This window comes from Phaenicophaeus curvirostris, chromosome 4, assembly GCF_032191515.1.
Source record: "Phaenicophaeus curvirostris isolate KB17595 chromosome 4, BPBGC_Pcur_1.0, whole genome shotgun sequence".
Lineage (NCBI taxonomy): Eukaryota > Metazoa > Chordata > Aves > Cuculiformes > Cuculidae > Phaenicophaeus > Phaenicophaeus curvirostris.
Window position 1 is genome coordinate 26,456,462 of NC_091395.1, and position 14,699 is coordinate 26,471,160.

Sequence of the window (14,699 nt, forward strand, 5' to 3'; positions counted from 1 at the left end):
TTTGACCTACTGCAGGTGGGGAAAAAGATAAGATTTGTACTTAGCCCTCGTAAGTGCAATTCACAGTCTACTGCACAGCGTGATTTCTGTCAAAATAGTCTTCCTTTTTCCATCTCTTTGATACAGACAAGAAATTAAAATAATACACAAATGGGGGCAGGTGCTGGCCCTCCCATTACATCCCCTATATCAGCAGCAAGAAACTGCCTTTGCTCTCTCCACTGCTTCTGCTTCTCACCTCCATGGCAGGAAAACAGCAGCATCCAGACATCATCACCCAGAAATCAGGCTTGACCAGCAAGGCTGGGAACAGCCTGCCCAGCAGCACTTCCATGCAGCTGGAGCCACTGTCACACCGCAGGGCCACCATGCCCCAGGCCAGAGCTCAGCCAGCTGCTGGGGCACGGTAGCATTGCCTGTCTGCATCACTGAAGATAGAGATGAGCTCAAGGGATCTGCAAGCTGAGGGTTTGGCCTCCCAGCTGCAAGGGCTGCTGCTGCCGACCTTCCCCCTTGCCCCTCGGCCGAGGATAGAGAAAAGGCTGGGGCACGTGGTAGGAAGCACCAACACAAACCTCTCCAGGCAGCGCCCTGAAAACATCAGCCTGGGGCTGACATCTTCCAAAGTGCAGAAGCAGTTCCCAGAAAGGAAGGTCACACATGGCTGGCCCTCCAACAAGCTCCCACTCATCCCATCTCCTGTAGAGCACCTTGACCAATGCCTTTAGCAGAAAACACCTCCGTGGGAGCCAGGAAGGTGGATGGAGTGAACCTCCTTCCAAAACTGGCTACAGATAAGAGAAACAAATGAGTTCTTGGAAAAGTCCCCCTTCCTGACATAGTCAGCCCGTATGAGACTGCAATAAATAAGAATAAAACAGCTGCAATACTGCAGATGGTTCAGCTGCATATCGCAAGGACCGATGTGTTTCTCCACCATACCATGTTTTCACTCTCCTTCTCCCCTTCTCTTTAATTTTTAATCCTTTCGCAAACACCCTGGTGTGAACCAATGCCAGGTCAAATGCTGACCCTTGGCAACACATGGGCCCAAGGATGCCCCAGAGATACTACATATCTCCTCCCTCCACACCTGCAGGATGCAACCACAGAAAAAATATCAGCAAGAATCTTTCAGGCAGGGAGGGCAGGGCATGGCCTGAAGGCAAAGCCATGATAAAAGCCTCCCCACAGGACTTCAGCCACTAGTGCACAGAGTGACTGCCACTCTTGGCACCTCCCTGCCGCTAACCAGTTCCTCTGCTCAGCACTCCCTGTGCTCTTCAGCATCTGGCATAGGACACAGATTAACCTCTGCTCCTTGCTCTCCAGCAACAGTCCCACACCAGGACTCCTTCCACGCTTCCTGCCTCCCTCTCGACCTGTGCCTCGGGCCACACGGCTGGACCATTTCGCAACACCAAGCTCTGGCCAGACGTGCAAAACTTTCCCTCCAGCCTGCTGCAGCGACGGCAACAGCCCTGCTGAGACTACATGGCCACTTCCGGAAAAGTAAGGACCACTCCTATCCCGTTTCCCTTTCTGAGGGGCCCTGCTCTTGGGAACCATTGCTGCAAATGGCTCAGCTGGCAGACCTCGATTGCTCCCCATCTTTCCTATGACCTTGCTCCCCTACCCCATCCACTCCCCGCGGAATCACACGGCCTCCTGCTTTTGCACAACTGCACCTGCCCGTACCTGCATTATGGACTGTGTTCCTCTCCTGTTCTGCCCAGCAGCTCAGGAATGAACAGACTCAATGGGACCACTCAGCAAAATCCCCCTTCTCACCCCCGCTCTTTGTTCCCGCTCTGATAGTGAAATTCAGCTATTCCGAGGTGCAGACTTGCAGCCACTTGTCTCCTGCATTCAGCCTTATCCCCCCTCATGTACCTTCAGCCCTACGTCTTTCAGGACCCAAAGACACAAGACACGGCAGGTGGGGGTTTCAAGAGCCACACTCTCAAGGAAAACACAAGCCTTACCTTCCTTGCACTCATCACATCATCTTTTCATTCCATACTTCATGCTGCACCTGCATTTATTGAACATCACGTGGCTTCGCGCACAGCTGAGCGTTCCTGTCCTTCTCTTCTCCCACCACATCCCGCCCACCATCCCCAGGAAACAGCACAGGACAGTGCTGTATTTCCAGCAGTGCGCGCTCGAGTGTGCACAGACACACGCAGTGCAGTTCTCTTTAGATGATTGGAAGACGCCTGTGCCCGGCCGTGCAACAGGGGCAAACACTCCCATACAACTTAATCCCCTCTGTTGCTTCCAGGTTATCAGATGCAGAGCTGCCGTTGCCTGGGCCGTGGGCCAGCCACTCTCTCTTGAGGAGGTGGAGGTTGCACCTCCAAAGGCAGGTGAAGTCCGTATCAAGGTAAAAACCCACATTTCTATAGTTTTTGCTCCCCAGAGGGAATTCTTGTGGCTTCACCTTGAACAGTCATGGCAGGGATCTGTGTCCACCAACGGGCTGTCACTGTCCAGAGCGCCCCTTGAGAAAACTCCTTCCATCAACTGGGTTAATGAGAGGACACACCATTTCTACAGCTCATCATCTGTTCTTTCCTCTCAAAACAGATTGTGGCCACGGGCATCTGTCACACCGATTACCATGTTTTGGAAGGTAGCTTTCCAAATGTGGATTTCCCAGTTATCCCAGGCCACGAAGGAGCTGGGATTGTAGAAAGCGTTGGAGAAGGCGTGACCTCTGTGAAACCAGGTAAGATGCACACACAAACATGCACCCAGGAGTCAGCTCTCAAAGCGCACGAGGCTGCCCAGAGCTCAGAAATTCCCCACTGCTCCTGCCTCGCTGCCTCAAAACCAACGTGCAGATTCCTTGCACTGGCTGTAACCTACTCTTCCCTGGTCTGTTCCCCATGCACACAAGAGGGGCTCTGAGCATCATCTCCCAACAGAGAAAGCAGAAGGGTTGTGGTGGGATGGTGCCACTGGAAAGCTCCGCAGAGGCGCTCCAACAGGCAGCACGCTCAGGGCCTGCTGAGCAAGAGGCACCTCACGGGGATCTGCTTTGTTGCAGGAGACAAAGTCATCCCCCTTGTCCTTCCACATTGCGGGGAATGCAGCTTCTGCCTGAATCCCGAATCCAACTTCTGCCTGAAGTCCCAGTGAGTTTCATTCTCCTTCCCCAACACCTAAAAGAGGTTAGCTGTCTGACAACAAGCCTGACACCCCTACAGATGATTTATTTGATGATCAAGAAATGCATGTGTGTCCCAACAGTGTTTCAGAATCGCAAAACCTACTGCCTGACAAGACTAGCCGTTTCACTTGCAAAGGGAAGCAGATCCACCACTTCCTGTGGGTCAGCACCTTTGCAGAATACACTGTGGTCCCAGAGTACGTTGTTGCCAAAATAGATGCTGCTGCACCTCTGGACAAAGTCTGTTTGTTCGGTTGTGGGTTTTCCACAGGCTATGGAGCTGCTATCAACACCGCCAAGGTTGGTATTGCGGCATGACAAGCACAACCATCACATGGCTGCCCTCGCACCCTCACCAGCTCTGTGCAACCACAACCCTCATTATCACACTGGAGACTCACAGAGTCCCTTGTCATGCAGGTAAAACCAGGCTCCACGTGTGCTGTCTTTGGCCTCGGAGGTGTCGGCCTCTCTGTTGTCATAGGCTGCAAGGCAGCTGGAGCTTCCCGCATCATTGCCATCGATATCAACAAGGACAAGTTTGCCAAGGCGAAGGAGCTGGGTGCCACCGAATGCATCAGTCCTCGGGACTTCAAGAGGCCCATCCAGGAGGTTCTCACTGAGATGACTGGACATGGCGTGGACTATTCCTTTGAGGCCATTGGGCTTGCAGATACCATGGTAGGTGGCATTTCAGCATAGAAAGAACACTTTTCTGACTAACTCATCAGCGTGTTCTCTAAGTCACTTGCCTGTCTCACCAGACTGCTGCCCTGGCCTCCTGCAATATGAACACTGGCGTCTGTGTGATGATTGGGGAACTGCCTTCAGATTCAGTGATTTCCATTGATCCTATGCTTCTACTGACTGGGCGCACCTGGAAGGGGACTCTGGTTGGAGGTATGAAATTCAAGAAAACATTTTAGACCTTTCAGTCTTTTCCTTTCATTGTACTTTCCAAACATGTGTTGAACAGGTACCCTTCAGCACACCTGAATAACTCTCCTTTAGGAAATTAATTTTCCCATGTGAGGAATATCCTTACACAAAGGACAAAAGACACTTTTCCTCATAGTGGTTATTCACTAAACTGTTGTTCACCAAGAATATTTCAGAGCTTGGCAATGTCCCAGGAAGCTCTTTGAGAGGATGCTCAAGAAAAACAGAACTGAACAGGAGCACTGCACCTCCACTGTTTAGATAGGTAGAAAACATGCCAATAAACCAGTAACTTTATCACAGAGTTCAACACACAGAATTGCCTAGGCAAACTTACTGAGCCCCCAAGGACAGAAAAGTTTCTCACAAGATAATGGCACCAGTACTGGCCACTCAGTCCTGACCCACACTGTACCACTGCCTTAGCAAAACTGCACTTCTCCCATTATTCACTGAAGGTGCTTTCTCCCATTTCTAGGTTGGAGGATGAGAGACTCTATCCCCAAACTAGTTTCCAGCTATTTGGACAAGAAATTCAACTCAGACTTGTTGATCACGCACACGCTGCCAATTGCTAAAGTGAACGAGGGATTTGAGTTGTTACGAGCAGGAAAAAGGTGAGACCCTGACTAGCAGAAGCAAAGTACAGTAAATGCCACCTTCACCTAAAATTCAAACAGCTCAAACACTCTGGCAAGCAGAGCACGCAATAGTGCCTTCAAAAGAAGCATCCGAGCCTTTTGAGGAAGCAGGGACCAGAGCCATGTGTTGGGAGGATCTGCCACATCCCAGAGGGAAGAGCCCACCCACACTCAGCACAGGGAACCCTCCTGCTCATAGCTCAGCTTAGCAGAGATTCCACAGCCCCGGCGCTGCCCTGAAGCCAGCACAGACCCTCAGACACCACGTCTCAGGACACTGTTTGAAAGCACAGGACAGCCAGAGGAGAGCGAGGAATAAGGGGCATCCCTGGCAGCAACCGCAGAAAAGCCAGAGGAAGAACATATCCTACAGTGGCAGAATAAGACCTTTGTCGGGGGGACAAGGTGTCTTATCTCCTGAGGGCTTTCATTCAGCAGGGTTTTGAAGGCTGTCCTCTTGCTTCCCACCTCATGCAGCTGAGTTAGGAAGAGGCTGGATGACAAAGGCAGCCAGTCCTCAGGCACACCTGCCTGCCCTGCTGCCTGCTCCTCAACACCCCCAGCCACAGCACCTCTAACTCTTCCCTCCCTTTCCACTTCTCAGTATTCGCAGCGTCCTGCTCTTCTGAAGGACAAGGCCACAGGAGATCCAGCTGAGGAACCCGCACAGCAGACACTCTCCTGACACAGACTTTTCTCGCCCAGCACCTCCCTTTGTCAGGAGCAAGGAGATGAGCACAAGGAACTCACTGATGCTGCTGCCTCTTGACAAAGCTTCCATGCCAACCAAGACCCAGAACGACACCTCTTTGAAAAAAAAGTTTTTATCAATAAAGAGTTTTGGTCAAACTTGTCGCATGCAGTGCACTCTGTCAGCAGAGGCCCCATGGGGCAGGAGGAGCTCTTCCTCCTACCGCAAGCCCTCCTGTCACAGCCCTTACCTCAGCAGTGAGTGACTGCCTCTGCCCCTTCCATTGTTGCTGCTCCCTGCCTTCACCCACCTTGCACACCTATGGCCCCTCGCCTCTGCCCCTCAGCCGGGTGAACCTTTCTCCTTCACTAGGGTGAATAGATTCAATTGTATATGTTTAACTGAGCTCTGTCACTATTTTTGTTATAATTCTTCACTGTACCATATAACAGGGTGGATCTAACTCTCCTTGTGTTATCTGCCTCCTCCCCTTCCCCCTTTGTATGACCCATGCAATATTTTGGTCCCAAAGAAAATAAAAGCCACAGGGCATCTTAAAGAAGAGCGAATTCTCAATCTTGCCAATAAATTCAAATTTGCTTTTCATAGTAGAAATGCAAAGATTGTCTCTGAAACTGGTGCTAAATCACACTACAGACAAAAATTTAACCCTGAGGCATTAATAAAGGTATTAATATCTGTCTTTGTCTTTTAATTAAAAATTATCAAAGGGTTTGACCTACTACAGGTGGGGGAAAAGATAAGATTTGTACTTAGCCCTTGTAAGTGCAATTCACAGTCTGCTGCACAGCGTGATTTCTGCACTTCCATGCAGCTGGAGCCACTGTCACACCACAAGGCCACCTTGCCCCAGGCCAGAGCTCAGCCAGCTGCTGCGGCATCATAGCTTTATTGTCGAACATTGTGCAAGAAACACTGAAATGCACTTATGAGGGCTAAGTACAAATCTTATCTTTTCCCCTACCTGCAGTAGGTCAGAGCCTTCAATAATTTTTAATTAAAAGACAAAGACAAATATTAATGCCATCATTCATGCCTCAGCATTAAATTTTTGTCTTCAGTGTATTTGGGCACAAGTTTCAGAGACAATCTTTGCATTTCTACTATTTAGGCCAAACTAGATCATATCCTAGCAGGTATGGCTTTGCTCCAGAACATATACATGAAGTACTGGCATACCATACATTTTTCTCTATTGATGCTTACATACTGTTAGAGGTAAATGTAGAGATTACCCAGCTGTGAGCAGACCATCACTTAAAATATTTTCATTTTCTGTTTGAGTGTTTGTGACTCTACTCTTTCATTATACTTGAGAGATGACAGTCACACACCATTTCTCATCAAGTGTCTCCTTTCCACATCTTTCACATAGCAGAAGTAACACCAAAACAAATGTCAATCTTTGCTTCTAGAAGCACGTAAACTAGCACTCTGTGAATGTATTATATTATCTGAATAATCCTTTGGCATTTATTTTGAGTACTTTGGGCTCTGACTTATACAAATGTTACAATAGCTATGCCAAATACTCCAGCAGACAAAATCAACATTTTAAATACCATCTACTTCCCATAAAAATCCAATATATCCTAAGATTGTAGTTATTTACACTACCACCACTTTAGAGAAACTGGTGGTGATGTTCGCTTCTAGCAATATCATTCGTATCAATGAAATGATATTGCAAACAAATCTCTTAGGATGCTGATCAAATATGCGATTTTTTTAACATTCTGCAAGTTTTTTTCAAGCACCACAATCCACTGTGGTGGACAATAACAAAAGAAGACTATGAAAGTAATGAAATCTGAAAACAGAGCTCAAATGCAGTTACAGGTGAGACTGGGGAAAATAGAAACCATCATCGCAGACAACACCCATCACATTTGGTGCCTGTTTCACAGTAAGACCACCAATTGACAGCCTCTTCTCATAAAGTCTGTTGCTTCACCACAACTTAATGACTTGAGTACCATAGATTGTTCAACAACAACCTGGTGTTCTGGAGATCATCTAGCTACCTTGTTACTGAATTTTCAATCCCTTTAGCACAATCAAGGTTTTTAAAACTACTGTTCCCTATGCGTATTCTTCCCTGAAAACAGAAGGTGATATGAAGGAGAAAAAGTAATAACTCTGCCCACTGAAGAAAGGAAACAAATTCCTTCCATGAAACAAGTTAGGGTATCTGAATTTCTCTGTGAAAAGGTAGAGATGAAACAACAATTTCCTTCTAGAAGCTTAGAAATCTGAGATCAAATAATCAACCTGCTAATTTTTGCCATGTTTTGTAAACCAAGAGTCTATTAAACTAAAAGGGGGGAAGCTTTTTTTAATTGGCAAATAATTTACCATAACTATATGGACTCCAACCAGCCAACAGGGACTTTGGTGATTTTGCAGCATGGATATATTTATATATATGTACATGTACAGTACACATCTATTGTGTATATCTATCTTTAAGCTTGTGGAAAGCATGTCCTGATTTTGCACCATCATACACTAGGGTGGAAACTTTGGCTAGAACAATTGAGTTACCTCATTACCAGATTCGGAAACATGCCTGGCTATGAGTATGCTGTGCACAGAGCCAGAGCGAAAATTATTTATATCCATGTGCATGTGTAGCAAACACCCTTCCACAGTAACATCACATGTCAGAAGCAGTATCTGGTTGAGAAAAGTTAATGGAGTTTAATCTCCATTATCTCCATTGAGTTTAACTCTTCTGGTGTTGACATGCCTCCTATCCATCAAAGTTAGCATCGCTGCCTGACTTTGTATTTTCTTTCAAAATATAAACTTCTAGCCCCTCTACTGCCCATTCCTCCTGCTCTTCCTTCAGACTGCTCACAACATCAGAGTCAAATCATCCTCTTGAGGATCTTTGCCTTCAGGATCTCCGTTTGTGAAAGCTTCTAGTCCTCATAAATGTACTTCAGAGTGTCCTACAGAAGAAAAGCCTGATTTGGGGCATCCGAGCCATAAGCAAGAAGTCAATAATAACATGTGCATACAGCAGTATCTCTGTTTCACAGAAATTATTCCTAGAACAGAACCACAGAAACAGCTACTTCATCTATTTTACACTGGAAATGCTTGAAACTGCCTGCTATAATGAGTACAGCTCACAGGAGCATCATTTACATTTGATTTGCTGTGACACAACTTTCCTCTGTAGAACAGGCAGCAGAACCCCTTTGACATGCCCATTACGAAATACACAACTTGGCAAGCCTGGAAGAAATCACAGGTTTCATGTTCCAGGACAACTGGAAGAAAAACATCTCCCAGAGCCAGAAAAAAATGCCCTTGTTTACCCAGCACCATTGCCAGGCAGCACTATCAACAATGTTAGCATGGAAACTGGAGCAAATTAGATCAAAGTTACTTACACTGTGCATAGATGGCTCATGTTGTAGTTCCTGACAGGGCTGCAGATACAGCTCTAACCGTACCACCTTCAGACAGACCACCCCATATTTCAGTTTGTGCCCACCGCATCTTCTTGTCATCAGGTGCCACTGAAAAAATCCTGGCTCTGTTCTCTTTGCATCTTTCTTCCAGGTATTTGTACACAGGGGTGAGATTCCCCTGCGACTTGTCTTCTCAGGGCTGAATAGTCCCAGCTCTATCAGCCTTTCCTCACAGGAGAGACCCAGGCTGCTAACCATCTTTGTGGCCCTTTGCCGGACCCTCTCCAGTATGTCCATGTCTCTCTTGTACTGAGGAGCCCAAAACTGGACCCAGCACTCCACGTGTGGCTTCACCAGTGCTGAGTAGAGGGGGAGAATCCCCATCCATCATCTGATGGCAAGAATTTGTCCAGTGCCGCCCCAGGACACATTTTAGTCCTCTTTGTGACAAGGGCACACTGCTGGATCATATTTGTTCTCTCTGGTTGAAAGACTTTGCACTTTCTCTCATTGAACCCAATGAGACAAAGGACAGCACATCTTTTCAAACCTAAGAAATAGCAATTTCCCTTTAGTTTTTATTTAGAGACTTTGGCAACCAGTAGTTGCTAAAAGTGCCATTGAAGTGAATCCGAGGGAAATAAATAGAAACTCTGACTGCAAGTACATTTTTTTCAGTTAGTCTGGAAAAACTACAAACCACGACATTTGACTGAAGCAGCACTCTCTCTCTATAATGATAGGTTCTAGTCTTAGCCATGCTACTTGTCTGGTGTGAGATCAGACTGTGATTCATGGTCATTGGTATCAAAACAACATCTTCCATGGTTTCAGTGAAGCATGAAGGTGCATATTGTAGACATGAACCAGTAACAGCTATGATGATAAATACACAGAAGACAGAAACTACAAGAAGTAGCTCACTTAGCTATGTTAGTTACTACATAAAGCAACCAAACAGAAATGTTTCGATAATTTCTCTCTCGTACAGACATGATAGCTTCAGTTTTCAGTTATTTGAGACAAAATTATCATGATGAACAAGTAGTAAAGAAATTCTGGATAACCATGTTCAAGGCCAATGAATTCAAACTGGAAGAGATGCAAAGGTATACTACTAGCAGGAAAAAAGAAAGCTACAGTGATGAAAGAAAATATAAACACATGGCTTACTCAGTCTAACAAAACAGAGGGTAAAAGGATATGGCTACCTTCCAAAAATAAATTCAGGATATAAACACTAAACAAGGGGGAAAAAATTGTGGTAACTGTCATTATTTGCACAGGAACAAGTGGGGAAAAGTAGTCTAGAAATGAAAAGACTGATCAGATCAAACTATTGTAAATAATCTTAGCAGCAGTAACCTCCCCTGTTTTTAATACAGAGCATGACAGGTTTATGATAAGGGTTATGTGATACAGTTCCTCCAGCAGCAAAGGAATAAACTCAGATTTATTGCAATTGCACCCTACATTCAAACAGAGCATTTCATACAAGATATCTATCCATCCCCTCAGGCACATCATTTGGTACACAACACTCACATAAAGATCTGCTGCTGTTCCAGGCACTGCTCCATTGATCCTATTCAGCTTAAACAGCTGTGCAGGATGTCACATCTCTGGGGCACGTGTGTCACAGTGAAGGTCTTACCTGTGAGTTTAGAATGGAAATACACTAAGCACATACTCATTTCTCCTGATTTCCTTCTTTCTATATTTACTGTGTGATTGAAGCTATACAAAGCCTAAAGTAAAGAGAAACCTAGGAATCACCTAAACAATCAGCAGAAGCAACTCTTCTGTCAATAACCACTTAAGCAGTTTTATACCTGTGAATAAGCACTTTGCATGAACACTTCTAGTGCAAATGCTTTTCTCCAGAGGTGGCGGCTGCTCTATCTGAGAGCACCCAGGCACTCTGCCATTAATGAAATGCTTCATAAGGATCAGAATTAAAAAGAAAAGCATTAAGAGAAATTACTCACTGACTTATTTAGTTATACTAAGATAATCTTATCAAATTTTGTATTTAAATCACACTTGTTACATGCTTGATGTCTAAGCTCTTGATATGGATGCTGTTCTGCAACAAATAAGTTGAATTGTAATAGTTGAAATCTTGGTAATGTTTTTACTTGAATTGGATTTTCTGCTGTAACATTTAAGATTGCTTGGTTTGGATACTTACAACCAATTGTTACAGACAGTAAGAAGTCAATTATAGCCCTAGTCTGGATCACCTTGTTTAAAAGAAAATATGAGGCAGTGTCAATTAAATTTCTGGTCACAGTAGCATTTATTCTGATCAATTCTCACCATATGCCAGGAAAAAAATAAATTCTTTAAAGAAAGCAATATCATGTGATGCTGCAAAACAGTCTTACAGCACAGACAAAACCTGCCACCATTGCAGAAATGTAAGGATGCTTTTACCTTCACACAAGTGTTGCATGAAATATAAAAATAGTCGCAAATTTCACTGGGAAATTACCTGCATTTGTTACTTGTAGTTACAAACTCCTCTACTTTCATTATAGAACTCCTCACAAGTATTAGGACCCAGGCTAATAATTTTCTTTCAGCAGTCTTAATTTCATATTTTGACCTGTACCTTAGAGATACTCAGTTACCTTCATTTTGTTTTACTTGGAGGCAACATTCTTCTTTCCCAGTGAAAGGGTCAGTGTTTCAAAGGCATGTCAGCATTAACATTACCAGTAGCTTTATGCAAGTATTAAATTGATTATATTACCCAAGTCATATTACACAAAGTTTGCACAAACTGAGCTGAGAGCCAAATTCTGGGAAAAAAAGACAGCACAAATTTGCTTTGAATATAAATAAACATATGCAATAAAGGCTGCATATCTCTTGAAAACACAATTTGTAATAAACTTGCTAAATTTTTTTCTGCTCTACAGGTCTATAAATGCAGGAAGGGTCTTTTTTTTTTAGTTTTGGTAGAATTATAAGAATGCGCTTTTTTTTGGGTTGGATTTCTTCACATCCTTTGGGCTTTGCATGCTAATGCAAAAAAGAGAAAGTCTTCTCTTGCACATCAGAGTATCAGTATTGGTATACAGATATGTTTCAACAGAAATACATATAATTTTTAATATCGTCTCTTTTTTTATCACCAGAAGAGTATTAAAGGAATCTCACCAGTCAGTATTTTGCTGTTCAGATCTCCGTGGTTCCTTTTCTTGCCTTGAGTAAGAATTCATCTCTTTTAGCAACTAGGCACTGAGGCTTGTATTTACATACTTTATCCGTGTACTGTTGGTGATAAGCAGATTATAATGTGTTCCGGCTTTCACATGCAAAATTTATGTTCCCGTTATGTTACATTTGTGTTTATTTACTGAACCAGTGCTAAAACTTTTATGTGGACTTAAGTAAGCTTCTAGAAGGCTTTCAGGGTTTGTATGCCCCAGTCCCTGCTAACTGAGGAGGTCCCAGTTGACTGAAGATTTTCGCAAATGTGACACCCACCTACAAGAAAGGCCAGAAGGAGGATCTGGAGAACTACAGGCCTGTCAGCCCGACCTCTGTGCTAGGGAAGGTTATGGAGCAGATCATCTTCAGTGCCATCACACAGCATGTACAGAACAACCTGGTGATCAAGCCCAGTCAGCATGGGTTTAGGAAAGGCAGGTCCCACCTGGCCAACTTGCTCTTCTTCTATGACAAGGTGACATGGTGAGTGGATGAGGGAAAGCCTGTGGATGTTGCCTAACTAGAATTTAGTAAAGCCTTTGACACCATTTCCCACAGCATTCTCCTGGAAAAAACAGCTGCTTATGGCTTGGACAGGAATACTTTTCACTGGGTAAAACACTGGCTGGATGACAGGGCCCAAAGAGTTGTGGTGAATGGAGTTAAATCCAGTTGGTGGCTGGTCACAAGTGCTGTTCCCCAGGGATCGGTGATGGGGCCAGTTCTGTTTAACTTCTTTATCAACAATCTGGGTGAAGGAATTGAGTGCTCCCTCAGTAAGTCTGCAGATGACACCAAGTTGGATGGGAATGTTGATCTGCTTGAAGGAAGGAAAGCTCTGCAGAGGGATCTGGACAGAATGGATTGATGGGCTGAGGCCAACTACAAGGTCAAGTATCGGGTTCTGCATTTGGGACAAAATAACCCCATCCAACGCTACAGGCTTGAGGGTGAATGGCTGCAAAGCTGCCCATCAGAAAAGGGTGTTGGTGGACAGTTGCCTAAATATGAGCCAGCAGTGTGCCCAGGTGGCCCAGAAGGCCATCAGCATCCTGGCCCGTATCAGAAATAGTGTGGCCAGCAGGACCAAGGAAGTGATTGTCCCCCTGTACTCAGTGCAGGTGGGGCTACATCTTGAATACTGCATTCAGTTTTGGGCCTCTCACTACAGAAAACTCATTAAAGTGCTTGAGTGTGTCCAGAGAAGGGCAATGAAGCTGATGAAGGGTCCGAGCACAAGCCTTATGATGAGAGGCTGAGGGAACTGGAGATGTTTAGCCTAGAGAAAAAGAGGCTGAGGGGGGGACACCTTATCGCTCTCGAAAATTATCTGAAAGAAGGTTGTAGTGAGGTGGGTGTTGGTCTCTTCTCCCAAGTAACAAGCAATAAGACAAGAGGAAATGGCCTTGAGTTGCACCAAAGGAGGTTTAGACTGGATATTAGGAAAAAATACTTCACCGAACGGTTTGCTAAGCACTGGAACAGGCTTTTCGGGGAAGTGGTTGAGTGGTTGAGTCACCGTCCATGGAGGTATTTAAAAGATGTGTAGATGTGGCACTTCGGGATGTGGTTTAATGGTGGAGTTGGCAATGTTAGGTTTACAGTTGGAGTCAATGATCTTAAAGGTCTTTTTCAACCTAAACAATTCTGTGATTATTATCATGTAACGTTTATACATGCATAAGTGGATATGGTTTTATTTTTGTAAATTATGTACTTTTAATATATTTCCAGTACCAAGTCCCACAGACTATTACAGCACAACTGTACAAAAATCTTTCCCAGAGAACTAGATTGCCACTGGGATCAGGTCACCTGCTAAACAGACCCTTCTTTCAGTGCTGAACATTGGACCCATATCACTATGCCTTTTGACCTCTTTTGAGCAAACCTTATCCCAATCCATAGCCCTTTGAACTTCTGGAAACCCCTCAGCATGATCAGCAATTTCGCAGCATATCATGAACGCACAAATGAGTTACCAAAGTTTAAGAAAAATCCATCTTGGCTGCCAATTTAGAGTAACTTCTGCACACAGAACTCATTTTGCCCTGCTATAAAAGTTACCTGTAATTCTCTTAACTACTCTTTGAACACAAAACAATAAGACTTCACTTAAAGAGATAACATCAAAGTAACTCATGAAATGTTTTCATTAATTTCTTACACTTCCCTACCAAGAAAAGGCTACAAAAAGTTTCTCCCAAGATAGAATGCTTCGCTAATCCTGCATGTGTGTCTGCACAGCCTTAATTTTATCCTAGACACAAGTCTCAAAAAAGTAATCAATTATCCTAGTAATAAATATAAACCTGTAAATAGATTTGTGCCAAGTTGGGAAAAGTAACCCACCACACTGACGTGCTAGAAGCAGACCACCTCCTCCATCTGTATCTTCATGCATTGCTTTGAAGTTTTGCTGACTTCGCAGCCCTGCAGAGAAGGATTTGGGGATGCTGATTGATGAGAAGCTTGGCATGAGCTGGCAATGTGCGCTCGCAGCCCAGAAGGCCAACTGAATCTTGGGCTGCGTCAAAAGCAGCATGGCCAGCAGGGCAAAGGAAGTGATTCTGCCCCTCTGTTCTTCTCTT

At 44.7% G+C, this 14,699-nt stretch overlaps 1 protein-coding gene across 1 annotated transcript; it reads left to right on the plus strand.

Annotated features, from left to right (window-relative positions):
- The first annotated feature begins 1,477 nt into the window (after nucleotides 1-1,477).
- LOC138719565 (alcohol dehydrogenase 1-like) lies at nucleotides 1,478-5,559 on the plus strand. The gene is made up of 9 exons (XM_069854871.1): nucleotides 1,478-1,512; nucleotides 2,285-2,386; nucleotides 2,590-2,731; nucleotides 3,053-3,140; nucleotides 3,256-3,475; nucleotides 3,596-3,856; nucleotides 3,940-4,075; nucleotides 4,593-4,731; nucleotides 5,360-5,559. Exons 1-9 carry the CDS (start codon nucleotides 1,495-1,497, stop codon nucleotides 5,382-5,384), a joined length of 1,131 nt encoding a protein of 376 aa, XP_069710972.1. The 5' UTR covers nucleotides 1,478-1,494; the 3' UTR covers nucleotides 5,385-5,559.
- Nucleotides 5,560-14,699: the final 9,140 nt, after the last annotated feature.

Excerpts from the sequence above, each read along its gene's own strand:
- LOC138719565 (XM_069854871.1), top strand. Across the intron at positions 3,141-3,255 it reads AACTTCTGCCTGAAGTCCCA|TGTTTCAGAATCGCAAAACC; the intron begins GTGAGTTTCATT and ends GTGTCCCAACAG. Across the intron at positions 4,732-5,359 it reads TTGTTACGAGCAGGAAAAAG|TATTCGCAGCGTCCTGCTCT; the intron begins GTGAGACCCTGA and ends TCCACTTCTCAG.